The sequence below is a fragment of the Apteryx mantelli genome, chromosome 5 (genome assembly GCF_036417845.1).
Source record: "Apteryx mantelli isolate bAptMan1 chromosome 5, bAptMan1.hap1, whole genome shotgun sequence".
In the NCBI taxonomy this organism is placed as follows: Eukaryota; Metazoa; Chordata; class Aves; order Apterygiformes; family Apterygidae; genus Apteryx; species Apteryx mantelli.
In genome coordinates, this window is record NC_089982.1 from 39,193,771 (window position 1) to 39,215,587 (window position 21,817).

Genomic DNA, 21,817 nt, shown 5'->3' on the forward strand with positions numbered 1-21,817 from the left:
TACTTGGAGATGAGGAAAGGAAAGCAGTTCAAACAAGTCATCTGTCTTTTACAGTACAGCAAAGCATAGAAACTGCTTGTAGGATGCATCCATTTCAGAAATTGCATGTTAGGCAAGTGAGCCCTCAGCTGTCCTTGCACTGTGCACATAAAGTTCCCTAGTTTGTATTTAATTTATGCTTTTCTCGGATACTGTGTTTATCCCTTCCTAATCATCATTTAATTGTTTATAAATAAATAATCTCTAAACCTTTTTTGAATGTGAAGACTTAAAAATATTTTCTTTTTTTCCTGATTCTGAGCAACTGACCACTCGCTCTGAGTAGAGGTTCTGTCATGCTGACTAGCAGTGTGCTGCCAGTGACTTAAACAGAACTGTTTTGCTAAGTAAACTGCTACCTAACTGGGAGACAGAATGCCAGAGTCCAGTTTTACATATCCTGAATACACACTTTCACCAAAAAAGGAATGAAGTTAAACTGTGTAATTAAAGAAATTAGCATATTTGCTGAAAGCAATGGAAAGGGACAACTGGTCTATTTAAACTCCAGAAATAAACCAAAAAGAAAGGATACAACCCTCATTATGGATTCAGTGAAAATCAGCTGTTACTGATACAATGACTATCCATTGTCAGCCCTTTGCTGATCAACCTTCCCCACAGAAGACAGTAGACTGCTCAATAATTTCTTGAATATGTGACTTTGCCAGGTGGGCTCCAGGGAGAAGGCGCTTCATCCACAAGGACAACCTTGAGCTTCTTTTGCTTCTTCTCAAGCTGCTCTTTCCTTTCTTTCTTTTCCTGAGAATAAAAAGCTGTGTCAAAAAAACTCCACCAATGGAAGAACTGTTATTATTGTTATAACTTCTGGTTTTACACAAGAAAGGTAACAGGCAATGAGGATTTGCCTTTTGGCACTTATAGCATCCCTTTTAGGGATATCATCCTGTGCAATACAACATAAAGACTACGCATTTGCTGTCCTTTAGGATTAAGGTGACTGTTTCAAGGATGAGCTGTTTTTGTGCACACAAAAAAAACAAACATCAAACAAAAATCAAACAAAAAGCACACCAGAACCCATAACAGACTAAGTAATGTATTTGTTTTGGATATAATTATTTTCATCATAATTCTTCAAACTCTAGTTCCTTTAAGAGGGTACCTAGATCACAATGCTAAATATGTTGTTCTCATTACATTGTTTGATAATTTGTGTAGCTTTCTGTATTTACTAAGTCACACTTGCCATATGCTAGAATAAATCAGGAAGTAAACAATTAATTATAAACAAATCTCTAATTTATGTTATTAAGCACTGTAAGGGTCTGATGACATTTTCTGTTTCGAACAGCACTGGGCAGTTAGGACGATGAAGGATAAGCAAAATACTTGCAGTATTCTTTTTGTGTCTGATTACTGATTTTCAGGAGACCCATTATTCAAAATAATTTGCAATTATTTACAATTATTTTTGAATTTTTAGATGGACCGTTCTATACAAAATAAGTATTCTTCTTCATAAAGATGCCTGCCATTTTGTAACTATGTGCACCAGTATCTGAGGGTGCATCTGCATTAGCAATTTAGTGCACTGGAGGGTTCTTTGTAGGTGCAAATTTGCCTTATGTCATACTTGGAGGCCTGTGATACACAGCCTGAGCCCACCACTTCAAGTAGTTTCTTTCTTGGAAGCTTGGAGTAGTTTCTCTCTTGGTGGCACCACGGTTGACACAATGCAGCAGAGCATCACCTGGAGCGCTCCATGTGACAGGTGGGTAAAAGGGCCTTGAGCAGCCAGCTTTCTGCGTGTGAACAGTGCTTGCCTAGGACCAGAAGTGGCACAAACACTGTTGTTGGTAAAGATGCAATGTGGACATACAGTCTTAGAACCACAGTGTGTGCCAAATCCAGCTATGGTCCTTGCCTCTTTAGGACCGCACCAGACAGTATTTTTAGGTGCCCTAGAACTCTTGTATTTTCACATGTACAAACTGCATTCCAGTACTGTTCCTTGAAGGGGAATCCTTAAGATAACCGGCACTCTCAGATAACCCATGGTCCTATCCCTCTGAGGGACACTGTATCTCCAGAAAATTGCCAAGATCTTAGCTGTGTCTGCCTGTTATTCATAAGTGAGAAGAGAAATAAGCTTACTGCAGCTAAGGGAACAGACTGGCAAATCGGGGGAGATGTGTCATTGTAAAAGGGGGAGCTTGAGTGCCAATTTTTCCTTGTATTACATGCATACACTATTCAGACTGTACTAATACTAGTTTTACATGTGATATATAAAACAAAGTGCAACACACATCTGAAACATTAACCCTATCAGGTCTTTGTTAACATAAACCAGAAGATCCAGTTCAGTTATGAGTGTCTAAACTGGCTAAGCAAGCATACAACTACTTCATGCTGTAGTAGTAAAGCTAATTATAAGCAGGGTGAGGTTTGCATGGAGAAGTAATGTCTTTTATTAAAACAAGTGATGCTGTACTTCAGTAGTAGTCTAATAGTTAACAGTTAATAGTAACAGTCTAATAAAAGATACCATCTCCCCCTATAAACTCTTATCTTCCTTGATTACATAAAATAATCAAGACAAATTGGCCTCAGGTAGCACTGCAAGATCCTCACTTTTCATCTCTATCATCCTTCACTTTTGTCGTCTTCATTCTTTCATACAAATCTTCCGTAGATGAACACAACTAGTGGCTTTGGGTCTTCAGAACAAGTTCAAGGTACTACTTTGGAAATTTTTAAAGGGAATAGGTCAGTGCCCTAAGGGGGAAAGGAATCTGCACTGCCAGTATTATTTTTCAAAAATGAGGACATGTGCAAGCAGTATAGATGAGCTTTGGATGAATATGTGCTCTATAATGGAACACCTATATGATTCATGTTCCTATTTGGAGTATTTGCACATATTCTGCAAATTTATTTTTACAAAAATTTAGTCATATTCTGCCAATCTTAGAATATGAATCTGTATTTGGCATTTAAAAGAGGGACTTACTGTGGTAGTATTGCCAATAACTTGAGAAACTGTGTGTTACAAAGAAGTGTGCATATTTTTTGTTTATAAAGCACTCTTCTACTGGATACATGTTGCACAGTATATTCATGTTTGAATATTCCAAACCAAAAATAAAGCGTACGCCCAGGAAGAGAGTGCAAGTTGCTTTAGACTTTTTAATCATGTCACAATTCTGAATGTTTGGGTTTAAAGCCCCAATTTTCATGAATGAATCCCAATGCTAAGCAAATAGTCTTGGTTTAATTTAACTGGGTTTTAAAAGATTAAATTTGACAGGAAGCCACACTAACTTCTTCCCTACCTCCCACACACAAAGCTTTTTATGTACTAGCCCTGACCACAGTTCACCTATCTGATCAAAGTCTTCCCTAAGATAATAAACAAGAGAGTACGTGCACAAATGTGAAAAGTGTAGCAAAAATGATGAAAGAGGAAAACAACAACTGTAGCTTATCATACACTAGATAACTTCCTGGCTTGGCCTCTCCATGGAGGTTTCCTACTCAATAGCCTGGTAAGACGAATAAGTTTTTCACTTAAAAAATCCTGAGAAGTTGACATTCTTTAGCAGTATGACTGCTACATAATAATTGAATTTTAGATAGTACAGAAGCCTTAGAACATTTAAGAGGAATAATAATAACAGCCATACTTCTAACATATTGCAATGCCAGGAGATTAAAATTCCAATATAGAAAGTATTTTCAGATAGATCTTATTAAACCATATGAAATGAATAATTCACATCAGCTGTTTCTAACTCAGAAAAGCAACAAATCCATGAGACTCATCCAGTACAACTTACATTCATTTCCTGATGTTTTTAATAGCTTTAGAATGTCAAAAATAGGTATTGGTCATGCTCAACCTCAAGCTAAAGTTTAAACTTTTTATAGGCTGTGTAACCTTACTATATTGATTTTTTGAAGAATTATAAATCTGAAAGAATGCACAATGCAGCCTTACTTGTCATTGACATGTACCAGGTTAACAATTACCACATATAAAGAAGAACGTTAACAGATAACTAGGATACTAACATTTTTTCTAGGTTCTTACAAAAAAACAGATTAACATCTCAAAAATAACAGAAACTAAGTTGAACTGGTGGTATAAACTCTCTGCATGTTTTTTCTCCACATTCCACTCCACAGAATAGGTGCATGTCAATGACAACTGTCAGGCAGTGGTATGCATTAAGTAAAAAGTGGTGATTTATCAAGTATTACTTCTAGATTGGCTGGAAGAGTGCTTGGTGAATAGCAAGAGACAAATACTATGAAAGAACTCCCTCCCCGCTCCCCCCAAAAAATCAGAAGCTTAAATTTACCAGACTGAAGTACCTCAGCTTGAGCTTATCCTTTTTATGTTTGTATTTTACAAGTGTTAATAACCTTTTTCAGAGAATTTATTTTCATGCCTTAAAAAGGCACTACACTATGCACTTATGTTATCAAACATTCACACAATGACCTCTAAAAGCATAAACAACACAATTTCCATTAACATAAAAGTAGAATGTTATATTTTACAAGTACTATGGGGAGATTTTTAAAATTCTATTTTACCCACACATTATGGCCAACATCTGCTTCTGGAAAGTGGAGGATTAATTCACACATTTATTTCTATTTACTGTTAATGAAAATATACTAGAATTCTTCACTATATTCGCTATATTCCACTATTCTTCACTATACTAAAATTCTACTATGCTACTCCTACTTTGATAATATTCCTCTTCAAAGAAAAATCCTCTTACTCAAATACACTTAAAAGCCTTCCACAATTCTGCCCTCTCAGATCTGACACCCACTGATCTACTCATATGCAAATATCATCTTAGCTCCCTTGATAATAAATTGACAACTTGACTTACACAAGTGTTTCTCTTCTTCAGTTTACTGAAAGTACATATTTTCTCTATTACTATACAAAGTGAAATATTATTCTGGCCAAAGAACATGATGAACAGATGCTTGATATACTGTTTCAAATAAGGGCACATTAGCTGCAGAAAAGGACACAATCTTAGAAAGTAAGAGTGTGAAGACTTGGCATGGGAGATGTAGGCGAACCTTTCTTTTCAGGATGAACATTCCCACTTTCACATGGACACAGAAAAAGAGATAATTTTAGAGATACCTCTGCCAACCAATTTGGTACCTATCACATCCTCCAACATCTGCTTATTTTTTAAACTGCTCCTCCCATTCAGGCATGTGTACGTCCATTTAGATCTGGTTATTCCCCCTGCTACTAAAATTTACATTTTATTAATAATCTCACTGAAGTGAAGTTGTGATGACCTAGCGAATCTATATACAATTTGAACAGGGGAGTCTCTGTTAGGCAACAGATTTCATTCCTGAAAAAAGGGTTTTCTTCCCCCTTCATATGGAGTCCAAAGCAAGAAGGAAGTCAAATGCACAATGACAGGCAACATTCATGCTTTGGTATGACAAAGCAAACTGAGGATAGTCTTTGTAAGCAGAGCACACCTAGGCAAAGTGCTAGCACAGCACTTAAAGCACAGTACTTCTTTCTTTGGGAATCAGAAATGTTAAATAAGGAAGAAATAATCTAAGATTGGATATTGATCATTGGACAAAACTGAGCTGGAAATCACTTTACAAAGGGGACCAGAGAAAACAGTTCTCACCAATGACTACAGAAATCAAAGGCATTCCAACAGGGGATCAGGTCAAATAAGGTCTTAAAAGACTCAAGCCTAAGACCAAAAAGGCTTGAGAAGAAAGAAAAAGGAAAATATGCGTAGGCTGCTACTGTTTTAGGTAACTGCACATTTTCTGAGTTAGCAAAGTAAAAGATGATTTTTCTTTTAAAATCTGTCCCAAACTTGTATGTCTCTGCCTCAGTTCTCATCCATCCCTGCAGAACAAACAGAAAGCCCACTAGAGGCTCTGGAAAACGATTCTTCTAAGCTCTTGACAGTACAAATGAATCTTAGTAAGGGCCTTCAGCTAGCTAGGTTGCAAGATCCCATTTGTATGAAAGGCAACAGAAACCTTATATACAGGAGGTGTGCCAGAAATTGCAAGGAAGAGAGACAACAGAAGAAACACACTCAAACCCAGAAAACCTCGAAAGCTACTATGATGAATGACTCCATAATGGGTAAAAGATGAAAAACTTCATTTTTTCTTTACCTCACAAGTCACAGGTCTTTGAGAAAGCAGTATATGCTAAGTATATTAGCAATCTCTCTTCTAGTTTGCCTGTCTATAGCAAGGAGAAAATACTGCATTATTGTTGGGACTAGACTACTAGATTAGTTTACTGCTTCACAACTGGGAATAAAGTATGCTGTTGCAGAAATAATAAAATTGGGAGCACAAGAGTTCAACTCTTTCTAGTGAATGGAAATAATCTCAAACCTCAATATAACCGCTTTAACCTATTTTAAGGTATTGAATTCTCCACTCTAAATATTTCCTTGAATATAAACGCCCTCACTTCTGCAGTTGGTGCTACTGCTAGGCTTTGCTGGTTCTGTGCTGTGGTGAGCTGACCCTTCAGAGATGGCTATTCCTGACATGGAATGGGAAAAAAGATGACTGACTATGAAACTTAAAACTCAATAGTGCATGGGTAGGGAAGATATATTTTCCATATATGCTAATTATCAGGCACACTGTACTTTACCATCATTTTGCTCAAGAACCTTTGGGAACTAGTTACATAATACTGCCATCATCTGGTCTCTTTCCTAAAAACTTGAAAAAACTTGAAGATTACAATACAAAAGTATAAACACTCATTCCTACTCATTAACCTTTTTGGTTTTGACAAAGTGCATAAAAAATATTTACCAGCCATCTTTCATATTCTTCCATAGCCCTTTTATCTTTTTCTTCTTTCTTCACCTGTTGCATTTCTTGCTTTCTTCTCTCTAGGATTTTTTCTACTTTCTTTTGTTTTATACATTCCTCCTTTTTTTCATTCCTGTATGCCAGAGAAGAACAGGAGACCATCACTTAACAGGCTAAATGCTGCATCTCTGACTGATTAACCAGAGTAGAGTGAGAAGAGATTTTTTATGCATTTGATAACAGATTAAGAATATATTAGAAAGAAAGCTTATAAAATCTTCAAAGTCTATCTTGACATATTATGCCACCAAGGTATACATGAACCTACTGTCCTATCTACTACAGCATCATCTTTTCTGTACTACTCTCCCCCTCATTTTGTATCATATAAAATTTAGATTTAAAAGTAAGCTGTGCATGCTCTCTGAAATCTGGACTTGTAAAACTAAAAAAGAATTCCTCCAGCAGACACATCCGTCTGCTTCTGAATACGCCTAGGTTCATATATTGTATTGCACAGAGCACAAATAAAACCTTAAGAAAGGTTTACCTTCCTTCCTATGGCTTAGTATTGAATTATGAAACTAATCACATAGACATTACATTACTCAATGAATCTTACTTCTAACTTGCAATATCTGTGCCTGGGCTTAGTCAGTGGCCTTTTGGGGAAGAAAGCATTTAAGTTACAAAACTGAAAGGGGCTGGACAGCTTGTTCTCATTGTTATGTTTGTTCTCCCTTGAGAGCGAAAAGCCTGATCCCAAGTATGTCATGTTCTCCCAATCACAAGCACATGAAGCACTCACAGAAGATCTAGTGCATTTAAGCAAAGGTTTGGGAAATTATTTTAGTCCAAAACCCAATGTGATAATACCATTTTTCAACTGCAGACATGCTGTCTCTCTTCTTTTCTGCAACAAGTTCCTCTTCCTTTTTCTTCCTGATTCTTTCAGACTGTTTCTCCTTTCTACTTAGCTCTCTCAAGTATTCTACTTTCCTTTCTTTCCATTTTTCGAATGCCTAAAGAAAACAGATTCATTAGCACTCTTACCCCTCATCTTTTTGTCGATACTCTCCTTGCTTATTCTGTTACTATTTTTTATATTTCTACACATTCCAATTTTGAAATAGTTGTTTGCAGCATTGCTCAGAAGCTGATATCACTATATAAAAAGGATTAAATTATTTTTCCCAGAAAGTAATACAGTTCTTTGTAAATGTATTTATATGGAGTTTATTTTACATTCAACTCATAAAATTGAAATATGGAAAACTGCCTATTTGTGTGAAAATCTAATCATTACACATTTCCAACACAGAACAGAATCTACTGTGAGCTTTTCTCAAAAATGAACCATGTTCAGATTTTAGAATCTAGTTTATTTCCATCTCTTGCTGGATTAATCAAAATTGTTCTCAACAATTTCCTGAACAATATCTGAGATTTATTTATTTATTTATTTCACATTACCTTCTGTGCTGCTTCTCTTTTCTCCTCATCCTGTTCTGCCACTCTCTTTTTCTCAAGTTCCTCCAGCTTCCTTTTTTCATTTAATTTCTTTGCTTCTCTTTCTTTCATTGCCTTCCAGGCTTCAAAAGATGCAATTGCTTCCTCTCTTTTAACAGCTTCTTTCTGGATTGAAAATAATAGTCTATATTTAAATACACTTAGATATTCTTAAATATAAAATATATAACTATAACTGAAAATGTATGCTTTAAACTCATTCTCAAATGAAGCATTTGAGCAACAAAGAAAAGGAAAGGGATTTACAGACAACATTACAAACAATACTCAAAATTAGATATGAACAGAATTTTTTTTCCTTCTTTGCTCAGTCTTAGTTTAAGGCTCAAATGATGCAATCGACTTCTGGAATATGTGTGTAAAAGAATATGAAATACAGGAAAATAATGAGGGATATTTAATACTTAAAAGCCGAATCTAAGAATTGCGTATGTACTGTTCAAACTACAGTCCTCTGTAGATTACATCTCTTGAGATGGCAATTTTCTGACAGATAACAAGTTAAAACTTCACAGCTAAAGAAAGAGCATTCCAAGGTCTTTATAAACAAACTTGAAAAATCAATCCAAGCAGCACACTTTTAACATACCTGACAAATGTGTATGGAAACCTTAGCCATACACCCCTCGCAACCATAAGAATTAGGACACACCACTTAGTGTTTCAGCTCACCTTGAGCTATTTAGAAAAAAAACCCAGAAACCTTACAGTGGCAAGGTGACATAATTAGGCAGAAAGCAGTGCACATCCTCAATCAAGAAAGAGAGGATTTTTTCCTAATACACAACAACAAATATGTTGATGACATTACTTCAAAGAGTTACAGTCTGCTTCTCTTAAAACAAGAATGTAAACAAACCTTTTCAGTATTGTTCCTGAGATTTTCAGCTTGTTTCTTTTTAATTCTCTTTAATTCCAGTAGAAAGACTCTTTTCTTTTCCAACCAGTCCTGGAAGAATCATTAGAAGACTTCTATACTTCAAAAGTCTTTTTAAGCGATAACTAAAGTGCCAACAAAACAACTAAATATTATTAAAGCAGCACCAATATAATGACCACCAAAAATACTCTTACTTTTTCCATGTGCTACTTAAAAAATTATCCCATATGGAAAAAAAAGTTTTGATTCAAATCACATTATTCTGAGGATCTTCAGCACACAAATATTTTAATCAAAAAAGTCAGAAGTTTTAAAATTACAGTTATAAAAATTAAAAAGTTCAAGGATCTTTTTTAAAAAAAAAAGAAGAATGGAATAACAATTCTTGCTACCTGGGATATAGGAATATTGTTTAGATTCATTGCATCTCCTGCTAATAACTACACTTAATCAGAATAAAATCCAACTGGGAAGAGTGAAACTACAAGCATCCATAAAGTGCTGCAAGCCATCTGCAGAATCAGGGTCAAATTTTCATGGTTTACTTATGTGTTTCGCAAGGTGCTTAAAGATAAAGTGTCTTAAATTAAACCTATTTTACCATTAAAAATTATGGAAACAAAATAAACATGGATTTTAGGTTCTATATTTTGTTTTAGAATTATAACAGTATCACAAACACATATAAATATGAGCAGTATTTGTAAATGAATGCAGTTTTTTCCTCACATAGATTAGTAGTAAAAATCTGTTGGAACCCAGGTATTAATTATAACAAAATTGTATGCAGAATCCACACAGATTATCCTTCTGGAGAGAATACTAAACTCTTCTAAATGAAACTTTTCATTTTTCATAAATGCCATTTGAAGAGGACATACCAGGAAAAGGAACTTCAAACTACACACTTATTTTTATTAAGTAAAAATAGAAATAAAGGAAACTACCTTATGTGTCTGAAAACAGTCTGACACAACTATATATTATGAACCACAGTATATCCCTCTCATATAACTTTTTAGTTCATAATTTGATGAAAAGGCGTGGTCAAATAAAAGGATTTTTACACCTCTAAGTATATGCAAATAATATACTCAGAGATACCGATTTAAAAAAAGTAAGAGGTGGTGACTCCTCTGAGAGGACCTTTCTATGCATAGTTTGGTTTCATTAAGGTTTACCTGGTAAACAGCTGCTCGTAAACTGTCTGCTTTGCCAGTTTCTGCACTGTACTTCTGCAAGTGCTTATCTTCCAACACCTTTAATGTTCCCAAGTATTGGGGTGAAACAGCAGTAGATGAAAGAACAGCTTTCACATTTTTCTTTAAGTGGGAAAAATACAGAGACCTATAAAGATACCACAACAAACACAGTGAAATGATCTTTTCATTTATTGTAGTTGATACCAAGTAGTGTTCCTTTTTATTCAGTGTATACCAAAAGTTATTGTAATTCTGCTTTTACATGCTCTTGATTGGGGATAGGGGAGAAGCAGAGGAGGAAAAAGCCTGTTTTCTTCTGAAGAGCTTATTACTGGCAAAACAAGCCATTGCACAACATACTCAGCCCAAGAAAGTTTACAAGTTCCTTATACTTTCATATACAAATCAGCTTAAAAACTCTAAAGGCACCAAGGACAGCATTCACTGGTGGATCCAGTAGCAAACACTCATCATAGACTTTGGTAAAAGGCTTGGTGTCTGATCTGATAGAAGAGATAATGAGCAGGGGTTATCATAACATGCCACATTTACTAGGGTGTTTTCTACATGCAGTCAAGAGGTTGTCAGCAATGAAGAAAATGCTGACAGAAAATGAGAGAAAACCAGCATTCTGAGGGTACTTACATGTATTTTATGCTTTGGAACTGTGGACTGTGATATATAGTATCTTTCTCTTACCTGCCAGGTGAAGATGCTTTCATTTTTTGTGGAATTGTCTCCTTAGTTTCACTTTGTTTCTAAGAAATACAAAAAGAAAAAATATAAGGAGCATCAAGTAACAGAACTAGATCAGGAATACAGAGAATTTACGAGCTAACAAGAATGTTAAATGCATATGCAAAAAAGTCAATCTAATATAGAAAGGGTACGGTAAGTGCACAGTAAGGAAGTAAACAACTTTCACAATGTGTGTATCTTTTTGGAATGGCACTTAAAAACCTTTCTTTATATTACCTAGAAATACTGTCTATAGTCTAGAAATACAAAGGGATAAAAAGAACCCAAACAGACAGCGGTTCTCCTGTTAGTATAAGAGCATTCTTTTAATTGTTTTTGGTTTTTTTTAATATTTAGCTTTAGCAGTTAGATATATCTACATATTTTCTTTCTTATGATAAGGCATGAAGTGCACTGCATCTTATGCATTACTCCAGTCGCACCATGGACTCCACCCTCTGGAATATATACTGCTCATTTCAATTCAGCTGATCTCAAAATAGAGATTTGACATTTTCCTTTGGATAATGATATTCATTAAGAATGGAAAACACAGATTTCAATACCTTTAGCTGTTTTAAATATTTGTGTAATAGGTATTCCCTAAATCTTCCTTAAAACTATTGATAATTTATAAGAGCATCAGCTCCAGAAGCTGGAAATGGTCACCTGTACATGTACCAGAATTCTACATATGTAAGATACCAACAGTAAATTTCACTACAAAACTTTTTACTGCACTTCTAGGACATTGTTCTAAGCAATAGTAAAAATGCATATGAAAGATACCTTGTCAAAGTCCTTTGAAGTGTTCTTTACCTCCACATGTTCAGATTTATCATCCATTGACACCTCCTGTATCGTATCAGTTACTATTTGCCCTTCCACAATTTGCACCTTTCTTTCTGAACTGTCATCTGTTGACTTCTCTAATTTCCTTGTTTTCTCATACCCTGTGGTCATCATTTTTTCTATCACAGAAGGGGATTTTCTGGTATTATCCTCCAGTTTCAAATCACTGATGCTGATATTCTCTCTCTGATCTTGATCTAACAGGAGAAAAACAGATTAAGAGGACACGCTCACTTAGGCAATATATAAATGAGAATTTCATAGTTTCTTAGTATTGTTATGTTTGTACTAAAAAATATGTTATGGAACTAAATTTGATATACGATAATGCATTTTCTGTCTATTTTCTTCTAAAGAACTATGTGGACTAAAGACAGGAGTATTCACTTGTGATATATTTAAATGTAACACAGGAGTAGCAAATACATTTTAAAAAATGTTATAGAATCTAAAGCCATGACAAAGACAAAACTTGCTGGCTGCCTCACCACCCAAACACAGTTCTAGTGCAAAAAGCAAAAGCAAAAAACCATTCCAATCATAGCAAGAACTATTCTGACATCTAGTGAATTATTACCAAAATTTGGATGAATGGGAAACAAATGAATCTCATTACCTGACCATATTTCTGATTCAAATATATTTGCAGTATGACAATTCAGGTGAAAAACCATTCTTCTGGTGTGATGTTTTTGGGGGATGTGGGACACAAAAGGAAATAACGGAAAGATGTTGGGGTGGAGATTTAAACAAAATAAAACCTTACCTCAATTTAAACATAGGCTTAAAGTGGCCAGTTACAAACCACTTTATTAATAATACTTAAAAACCCTTTTTATCTGATTTGAACTGTCATTAATATAGAGATCTAAATTTGCAAAGCAGTTTAGACACAAACCAAGAAAGGCCATGGTAAATTCCAAATGACATTTTTTGGTGATAATTGGTGACAATGTCAAAAATTTAACCTAGATTGACAATGATGAAGATAAGTTCAGGGTGACAGAATTCTGAATTTATGTGAATCATTTTCTATATTCTGTTGATACATAAACTTTTCATATTTTACTTTACACCTATTAGATTGTGCAACTGTATCGAAGTTGTAGGCATTAGAAACAGTACAACTGTAATTAAGCGGCAACACTTAGTGCACATGACACTGGCAACAGCTGATTTACTGCTGACTAGTAGTGATTTGTAGCATGAACTTCATGGAACTTCACCTGCAAGTCAATTTAGCTGTTTGCAAAACATACTAATCACCCCATGGTTAGCTGAAAAGTGCCACATAAAACATGTAAGTGTTATTATTGTAGTTTCTTCTTCACCAGTTTGAACTATAAAAGTTTGATCAGTTTGTATCAGTCTGGTTGAAATCCTTTCACATGCACACTTCTGCATCAAATTTAAATACCTACTCTTCTTTTCCAGTCTCTTCTCTGCCACTTTTGTGGCAGACTCCATATCGTTGCTTCATGTTCTCCTTTGCCCTGACACCATCTCTTCTATCATTCCCTTTCTCCTATGCTGTCCGTGCACATGGAGTATCTACCCATTCCTGTACACTAAAGCTCACATCCTTTTCCCTGTACCCCCAAATCTCTCCTCAAGTGTTGCTTCATTAACAATGCTCAAAAGCATCAAGCTATACCAAATGCATTCTCTATTTCAAAGTATCAGCAAAACAGAAAAAAGAACTGAAATTAAACACAGATCCAAGTGTATTTGTTATTCACTACTTGGTATACTCTGCCTGATTTTTCAACTTTTGTTCACCTTTCTACAGTACTGCAGGCCAAGTCCTATCTCATACCTAATTAGGCTGTATTTTACAGACATTACACAGGCCATTTCAACAGCATTTTTCTCCCTGTATCTGACAGTATAAATTACGTACCTGTTCCAATCTAACATGCTGCTAAGTACCCACAGCACGATTCCCTTAGCAAACAGAAAAGGTGTCTAACAGTCTATTCCAACAGTTTTCATTCTGTGGTCCATGGATTATTTCTAACAGGTCTCAAAAAGGAGAACTAAGAAAGGCATGTTCAATGGATACTGCTCAGAGGTCCAGAGATTTACACGTCTGCACACCTTCTAAAAATTGTTAAGGATTCACAAATCCAGAAAAATAAAAAAATGCTAGTCTACTCAGTTTGTATTAAACTTTGTGCCTCGAAAAGATGCAGGAAGAAGAGAAAGATTTGCCCGAGTCACGTTGACTGCAAAAGAAAAAAGGAAATTTAAATGACTGGTTTTAAATCTCAAAGGTGCTTAGACAATGATGCATATACTTGACACAAGTTAAAGTACAAACTCACTTCCTGAACTTTAATCTGTTTCTCTTCGTTCCTGGACCCAACTTCTAAATAGCTGGGATTATACTGTACTTGGAAACAACTGCAAAAAAATGGCTGGGCCCTTCTCAGAAGTACAGTAGAAGGAGACACAGAAGGCAAGAGAAGGATATTGAAATAGGTTAGAAAGGAAATTAAGAACACCACTGACTTCAAAAAGACTTGTATTAGACCTTTAAATGATACTTAGGTATAAACAATAACATTATTTATCTGGTTGTACACATCCAAGTTATACCTTTTACACGTGGTGCATCTCCAGGCATCAGTAAATTGGAGTCTCCAGATCTTTTATTATGGGAAACAAAATGAATGGAAAGTGGTGGTAAAGTACCTTCTAGCCATTGACCCTTAGACCAGAAAGTGACAAATAAACAAGTGAACAATTCATAACAAATCAGAATTATTTAACTTGACTTTAAAATACACTGATAAAATATTTGTTTAGAACTAAGAGAAGTATAATTACTGTTTTACATTCACAGAAATAAAACAAAATGAGCACACTTCTAAAAGGGTGAAAAATATCACCAGGATGAAATCCTGTTTCCAGTTAGAAGGAAAAAGAACGACATTCTCTAACTTGCCCCTCACCATAAGAATGGTATTGGGAAAGACATTTGCTCCCACTCTTATTTTTCTTATGGAAAATGTTATTAGCTAAATAAAAGATAGTTTCAAAGTTTTCTAATGTACATGGTAAAAATATACACATATACTCTCCATTCTTGCTCTTACTTCAGGATCAGGGCTTTCAGCAAACATTTTTTTCTCAGGTGTTGCATTCAGACTAGTTAGGTATGATGGTGCTGAAAATGAGGACAATTCATTTCTGGAAGTTTTTTTTTCTTCTGACCTATTAAGGTCATTGTCTTCCACAGGACCACTTTTTCTCAACAGACTTCTTGGTTGAGGTGATGGTTTATAACAGTCATCTAATGAAGGAATGCTGATATTCTCAGCTGAAAATGAATATTATAGTTTTGGTTATGGCTAATTAAAGACATTTGAGTCTGGAACACTATTTTGTCAAGTTAGATTCAACTATTTTCAGTTAAACCTGTCATCTGTAAACAGGCTGTAAGTTTAATCAAAGTTTTTAAGCTTCTAAAATAACCTCTAGATAGACTTAAGCTTATTTTTTCATTTATCATTATCTCTGTGCATATATAGATACTACACTCTAGGAACTTATCTGCCATTAAAAAGACAGTTACCAAGTTCTCATAAATATATAAGAGAAAGCATATATTTACAGATAGCACTGTTATAAGAACACCTTTTTTGTCATTCTGCTTTACTCCCTTTACCTACTAGAGCAGATAAAAAGTCTGCCTCTCTATGCAGAGTGCAGAGCAGAATAACCCTGTGTAGAAACAGACATCATGCAAAATGTGGTCCAAGAGGCAGACTCTCAGTTTCTATCTAGCTTCCTCACTGATATCTCCATTCCTTCTGTAATTCAGTCACTCTGAGCAGCAGAACTACTACAGAACAGTTTCTCACAGGGCTCTGCGAGTAGGACAGGTTGGACCTTGGTCTTCTAAACCTCCTCCTGTTTAATAACAGTACCTCTCTCATATTTTCTTCTCTCTACCCTGCCACCAAAAAGATCAAGCCATTGTACAGCTTTCTACCTGCCTTTTTCTTTATGTATGCTGATCCCCATAGAAATCTGCATCTAAGTCTGCACATTGCCACAGAAGTACTTCTTATTAAGTCCTAGTTCATACAAACCTATTGCAGGAAACAGAGAATCACTGTGCCAATTTGAAGTCTTATCACAGTACCCATCAAGCATACTCAGCTATGTAAAGTGTAATTATATAATTTCTGGGAAGTTTATAGAATTAAGAGTCCACAACAATATTCCCACAGGTGCACTGATACTTTTTCTATGCAGTAAGTCACAAGAACATCAAAGGAGCAGACAAAGTTGATTAAGCTCTGGTTAGTGACTTCCTCTGTTGGACAGGGATCAAATTATCTGGTATGAGAAAGTTTACAATGGTTGACTACTGAAGGCAATATGCTGGTATCACTGTACTACTTAAATGCACAGGAAAAAAAGAGTATTTAAACTTCTTTTCTGCCAGTCTAAAGCTATGCAGGCATACTGGCCATAGAAGAAAGGTGTCTACACAGCTTTACTGCACATTCAAATACCTAGTGCTTTGGTGCCATCATGTGGCGAGAAAAACTAAAAGTAGTCAATACTTACCACGCACTACCAATTTCCATTGTAATCTTCTATCACTGGTAGTGACCAACCATAAATTTCTCTTAACATAAAACAAAAGACTCATAATGAAAATGGAGCACAGGACAAATTCTCCATGTTTTAGGAATCAGATAAAAGATATGAAGTCCTTTAGACACTTTAGATTTGTAAAAGTGCATATAGTCCATTAGCAAAATTCCTAGTTTTGCTTTCCATATTAAAAAAATGACATTGGATATTCTTATAATTATATTCTTATTATGAAACAGTAAAGTTCTTTTTTATGTGACTAAACTAATCTTTTGAATAGTCATCTCATTCATAAATGTTTTGCTAACAGCTCATTTTCTGAAACCCTATTACACAATTTCAACATTGCATCTGCCAATACAGTGGCCCAGCTTCACTGGTCACAGAAAAGGACCTTTCCACTAAAGGCTGTGGACACTGTGTGAACATGGCTCTTTGTGCCATGCACTTCCAGAGGAGGCAAATCTCTAGCCCTCCCACAGCTTCCATAGAGATGGACTTCCGTAGACATGGAGTTCAAGTACTCAAACAGCTATTTTTCATCTCCTGAAAGGAAAAGGCAGAAAGGAACCTCTTGCTAGTTGACCTACACCTGCTCAGTTTCCCTCCTTGGCAGTTGGAGATTACTAGAAGATGAATTTTTAGAAGAATATTAAGTATACTCTCTGAAGCCAAAGCAGCTGAAATTAGCAAAGAAAATAGCACAAATAACACTTTTAAAATATTGTAATATGCTTACACAAATAGCAGCAACAATATTTAAGTGCTTTCTTTTCACCTGATGTGGACACATTTCTTATTTTGCGCACCCTTTGCTTTGGTATTGGTTTGTTTTTCTCTTGATTCAGTGTAATCACTTCTCTTTCTTTCTGTAGTTCAGGCATACACAAATCATTACAGTGGTCACTCTCACTATTATCATGTGGTACTTCTTCCGCAGTTGAACACTTCTCATTATTTTTTCCGTCATCATCCTGGGTTTGACTTTCCAAACATTCCTCTTCACTATCCTTTCTGTCATCCCACATGTTTTCATTTTCCAAAATGATTGTTTGCTGAAACTTTTCTTCATGAAATGATAAAGTCAAGTCATCAGCAGCTTCATTTTCCAAAAGAGCTGCTTTTTGTGAAGCATCTTCATCCGAGAGAGAACTCTCAAAAGCAGCTGATTTCTTAGTGTTTTCAAAATCCAATTTACTTTCAGGAAGTTCTTCCACAGTACCTGAAAATAGTACATTACCAACTTTTGTTTGAGATGAATAGAAAAAAATGGGACACAGAAACTGTCTCCTATATTTTAAATGCATTTTTCTTATAACTCTCTCCTGACTTAAATCTCTGATCCTTTTTTTTGCACTTCCTATCTCCCCAAAGCCACCAAACCAGATACTTACTCTGCTTCCTCTCCTGTCATCTGTTTCCCTGGACCCAATGCATAGGAAAGACTTCAAATCTTCATTAGTTAATTCTTATCTGTCATGCAATTTAAATCTCTTCTAAAAATCTATGTCTCCAGTACCATTAGAAGTGGAAGCAAGTTAAGAACAACAAACCTAGGCACATTCTGTTACCAAAATCCTTGCCAGTCATCATCCTCTTATATTTTTTTCACTTCTGCCCCATCTAAAAATGGATTGGAAGATACTCAGATTGGATATACTCTCTGCCCCAATGCTACAGTTCATGTATGTTTAAAAAAACCCACCCTTTTTATCCTCTTGTAGTCTATTATTAGTAATTGACTTTGTTTCAGTGTTTAAACATTCAAGGGAGACGACAAAGGAATGTCACGATAGTTGAGTAACATATTACATGCTGGAGGAGCCTTCTTGTGAAGCTTGCTTGCAAGGGGAAATTAAAGCATCTCACCAACTTTTAAAGGATGTTTCAGGTATTGTGAATAAAAAGCAGGTATTACACAGAGGCAGTCCTTTTAAAAATATATTATGATATTTAAGATCCATATTTCCCTTAGTATGCAAGACCATACCAGGAAGAAGGCAAGCCACTTGGCCAATCTTATTAGAATAAATATAAATATCACCAAATATTAAATACACCATTACCCAGGAAAAAGTGCCAGCTCAAACATGTTCCTAATGATTTGTCTACACTACCAGGTAGGCAGGCTCTGCAGCTTGTCTTGCAGCCCTAATTCTCTTGATTGTCCAGACTTGGGAAATAATTAAACAGCACCACGGCTCTCTCTCTGCCCATGTGAACTATTTTCATTTAAAGTACCATGAGTTCCTGTTTCATCCAAGGCGTACAGTTAACATATGGCTAAGGAATAAAACTGTGGATCACAACTGTAGGGTGCAGCAAAGACGGTATCTGGTCTACCAGGCAGGCACCACCACTGATGCTATGGGGAATTCAGCTCCTAACTTTGAAGAGCAGGACTGAACGAATGATTTAGGAGTTGTTAAAGTACGAAATCCTGGAATGTTAAATCATATTGATACACAAAGATCCTTTGTAAACCACTAATGATTTAAGAAAGGGAAGAACACAGGAAAAATATTTAATTCTATCTGTCTTACTATTTAACATGCCATCTTCGTCACTCTCAAAGTCATCTGAGTATTCAGCTGTTTGCTGTCTTGCCGCCCGAGCAGAAACTGCATCTTGTAGCTCATCCTGAAATGTTTTCACAAATAACTTTTACACAGAAGGGAAGATTCACTTCTTCAAAGTAAACACTAATTCCCCCCTCCCACAGATAAATAAGTAAAACTCAGCAACAGAGATTAACACATTTAACTGAAAATGCATATGAAGAGTAAGTAAAACAGTGGCATTTCCCCAATTTGTGAATATCAGGCCACCTCTTAAAGTAAAATAAAGTGTTTTCACCTCATCCTCGTCACCCCAATTTTTATCTGGTAGTAAAACCTGCACATATTAATTTATATTTCTTTTTCATAAGGAACATATCTTACAGGTTCCTCTTCCATTTGTGGAATGGGCACCAGTTGGTCACTGGTGGTCCTTCAGTCCGAGCAACCACAGCTATCCTTGGGGTACCCTGGAGAACAGACAACTCGCGCTGTTCGCATCTGAGAACTACTGTTTCCAGCTTCCTGCAACTGGATATATCTCTCTGTGTCAGGAGAACTCATTTCACAGTTTGAAGGCTTTCTTTGCAACTAGCATACTTGCAGGTGGGCTTTCACTGCGAGGGTGAAGGCTCAGGAGAGCCGAGCGAGCCACCAAGGGCACTCTTGCTATTTTGTGCTCCCTCTTCCACGTATACAGACCCTGACTAAAGGAGTGTCATAAGATCTTGATAATGATTTTATCTACTTATTCTTTCCTTGATGAGCAAGGAAAGGCAGGCCTCCCACGTCAGATGCCCTTAGCTGTGGAAACCTTGGAACAAATGCGGTGCCGTATGATTCCTTGCTCCAGAGCTCACAGCAGTCGGTAGGTCAGGAGCTCTCACGCAGGCTAATAAAACGCACAGAAACTGGATAGCAATGCATGGTTGGTTTTTTTTTCATTAACATCACGATTACGAAGTTCGCCACCACGGAAACCTCCACTTGCACCGAAACGCCGCCGCTGTTTTCCTGTCACGCCGGGGACGGCCCAGCCCTGCCGGCCGCCGCGCTCCCCGGCCCGGCCCCGGCCCCGGCCCCGGCCCCGCTCACCTCGGCCGGGCTCTGCCCGCAGGCCGCGCCGCCGCCGCCGCCTTGCCCCGACATGGCAGCGGCCCAGCCGCCTGCTCGCTGCTGCGGCGGGAAGGCCGCGCGCAGGGCCCAGCTCCCCCGCAACGGCCGTGCCCGTTGCCTGGCGACGCCGCGCGTGGCGCCGCCGCCGGGCCCGCGGGCGGCCCCGCCCCGCCCCGCCCCGCGCGCGGCCCCGCCCCGCCCCGCCCCGCGCGGGTGTCCGGCCGCGCCACTACAAAGGCCACAACAATGACAGGGGAAAGGGCTGTAACTGGCACAAAGTCCTAAAGACCAACCTTAGGTTTAAACTAATAATTAATTGTGAATGATTAACTGATTTTTATGTATCATCTGTGAGCAGCTCTTCGCTGTGTTTAATCGATATGTATTTATCACCAAATAATGCTTGGTCTGCTGATTACTAATGCCCTTTATGGAGAGTTACGCTTGAAGCACAAAACTTTCATTTTATTCACATGTAAAAGCCTTCAGTTTGGATCTGTGCTATTCCATCTCTCGGTGGAATGTGAAATCGGACACACTTGCTCAGAATTTAAGGAGTAATAAATAAGCAATGTATATATTCTTTCTCTGTAATAATGTTAGCAATTGCTGTTGAAGACTAAATTATGTCAATGTTATAAATATCAGAGATACCCATTTTATTAAACTCCAGAAGGTGGCAGCAAAACATTTCAAAATAAAAAATGGCTTTCTTTTCTGCAATGTCCACTTTGTTCTACGTTCTTTTACATTACCACTGATGTATGTGGGATTTTTTTTGAAAGATATTTTATTTATTTAGATCAATTTTCCAACCTTTCATGATCTAAATAGAAGGAAGAAGATTTGCTTTCAAATATGTTATTTAGGTGACTCAGGGAATGGGGTCTAAAATCAAATGCATTGTTAAATATAGCTATTCAATGTTTGCAGGATGTGAAAAAAGTTCAGTACTGTCACTGCTGAAGATCTCAAAATGTGTGAAGATGTTTGTCATAACACATGAACATGAGGTCAGTATCTTACAGTTTTACCCCAGGCGAAAAATTTTCACTGAGACCCACTGAGGAGAGTTGGATTTCTGCCTAAATAAGGATTTAAGGCTCTGAGTATAAATATAAAGGATTTTTAAGGGTCTTGTGTAACAAAAATTTCTGAAGGCTTATTGAGAACAAAAAGCAGAAGATTTTATGGCATGAAGATGAGCATTAATATCTGCTTCTTAATTAATAATGGTGAACTTAGCACAAGTGTGAATCGGGTAGTAGCTTGACTCTTCAGCTATCTGATACTGTACCAAAGAAAGGCACGTTTAAAGGTGAGGTTGATCCTTCTCTCCCAAGCAGACATGGAACATTGAGAAAAATGCTCTAAATAATCCCAGCAAGCATATTAATGTGGTTAAAATAAACTGAGAAGTCATGAATAATTCTGTTGCCCAAACATATATTAATCTTTGC

At 36.6% G+C, this 21,817-nt stretch overlaps 1 protein-coding gene across 1 annotated transcript; it reads right to left on the minus strand.

Annotated features, from left to right (window-relative positions):
- Positions 1-530: 530 nt before the first annotated feature.
- MAP9 (microtubule associated protein 9) lies at positions 531-20,390 on the minus strand. Its single transcript, XM_067297032.1, has 13 exons — positions 20,337-20,390; positions 19,227-19,323; positions 17,423-17,905; positions 15,152-15,394; positions 14,671-14,829; positions 12,010-12,269; positions 11,182-11,240; positions 10,462-10,627; positions 9,260-9,349; positions 8,344-8,505; positions 7,747-7,892; positions 6,871-7,003; positions 531-801 (listed from the first exon to the last, which is right to left on the minus strand). Exons 1-13 carry the CDS (start codon positions 20,388-20,390, stop codon positions 679-681), a joined length of 2,175 nt encoding a protein of 724 aa, XP_067153133.1. The 3' UTR covers positions 531-678.
- Between the last annotated feature and the right edge of the window lie 1,427 nt (positions 20,391-21,817).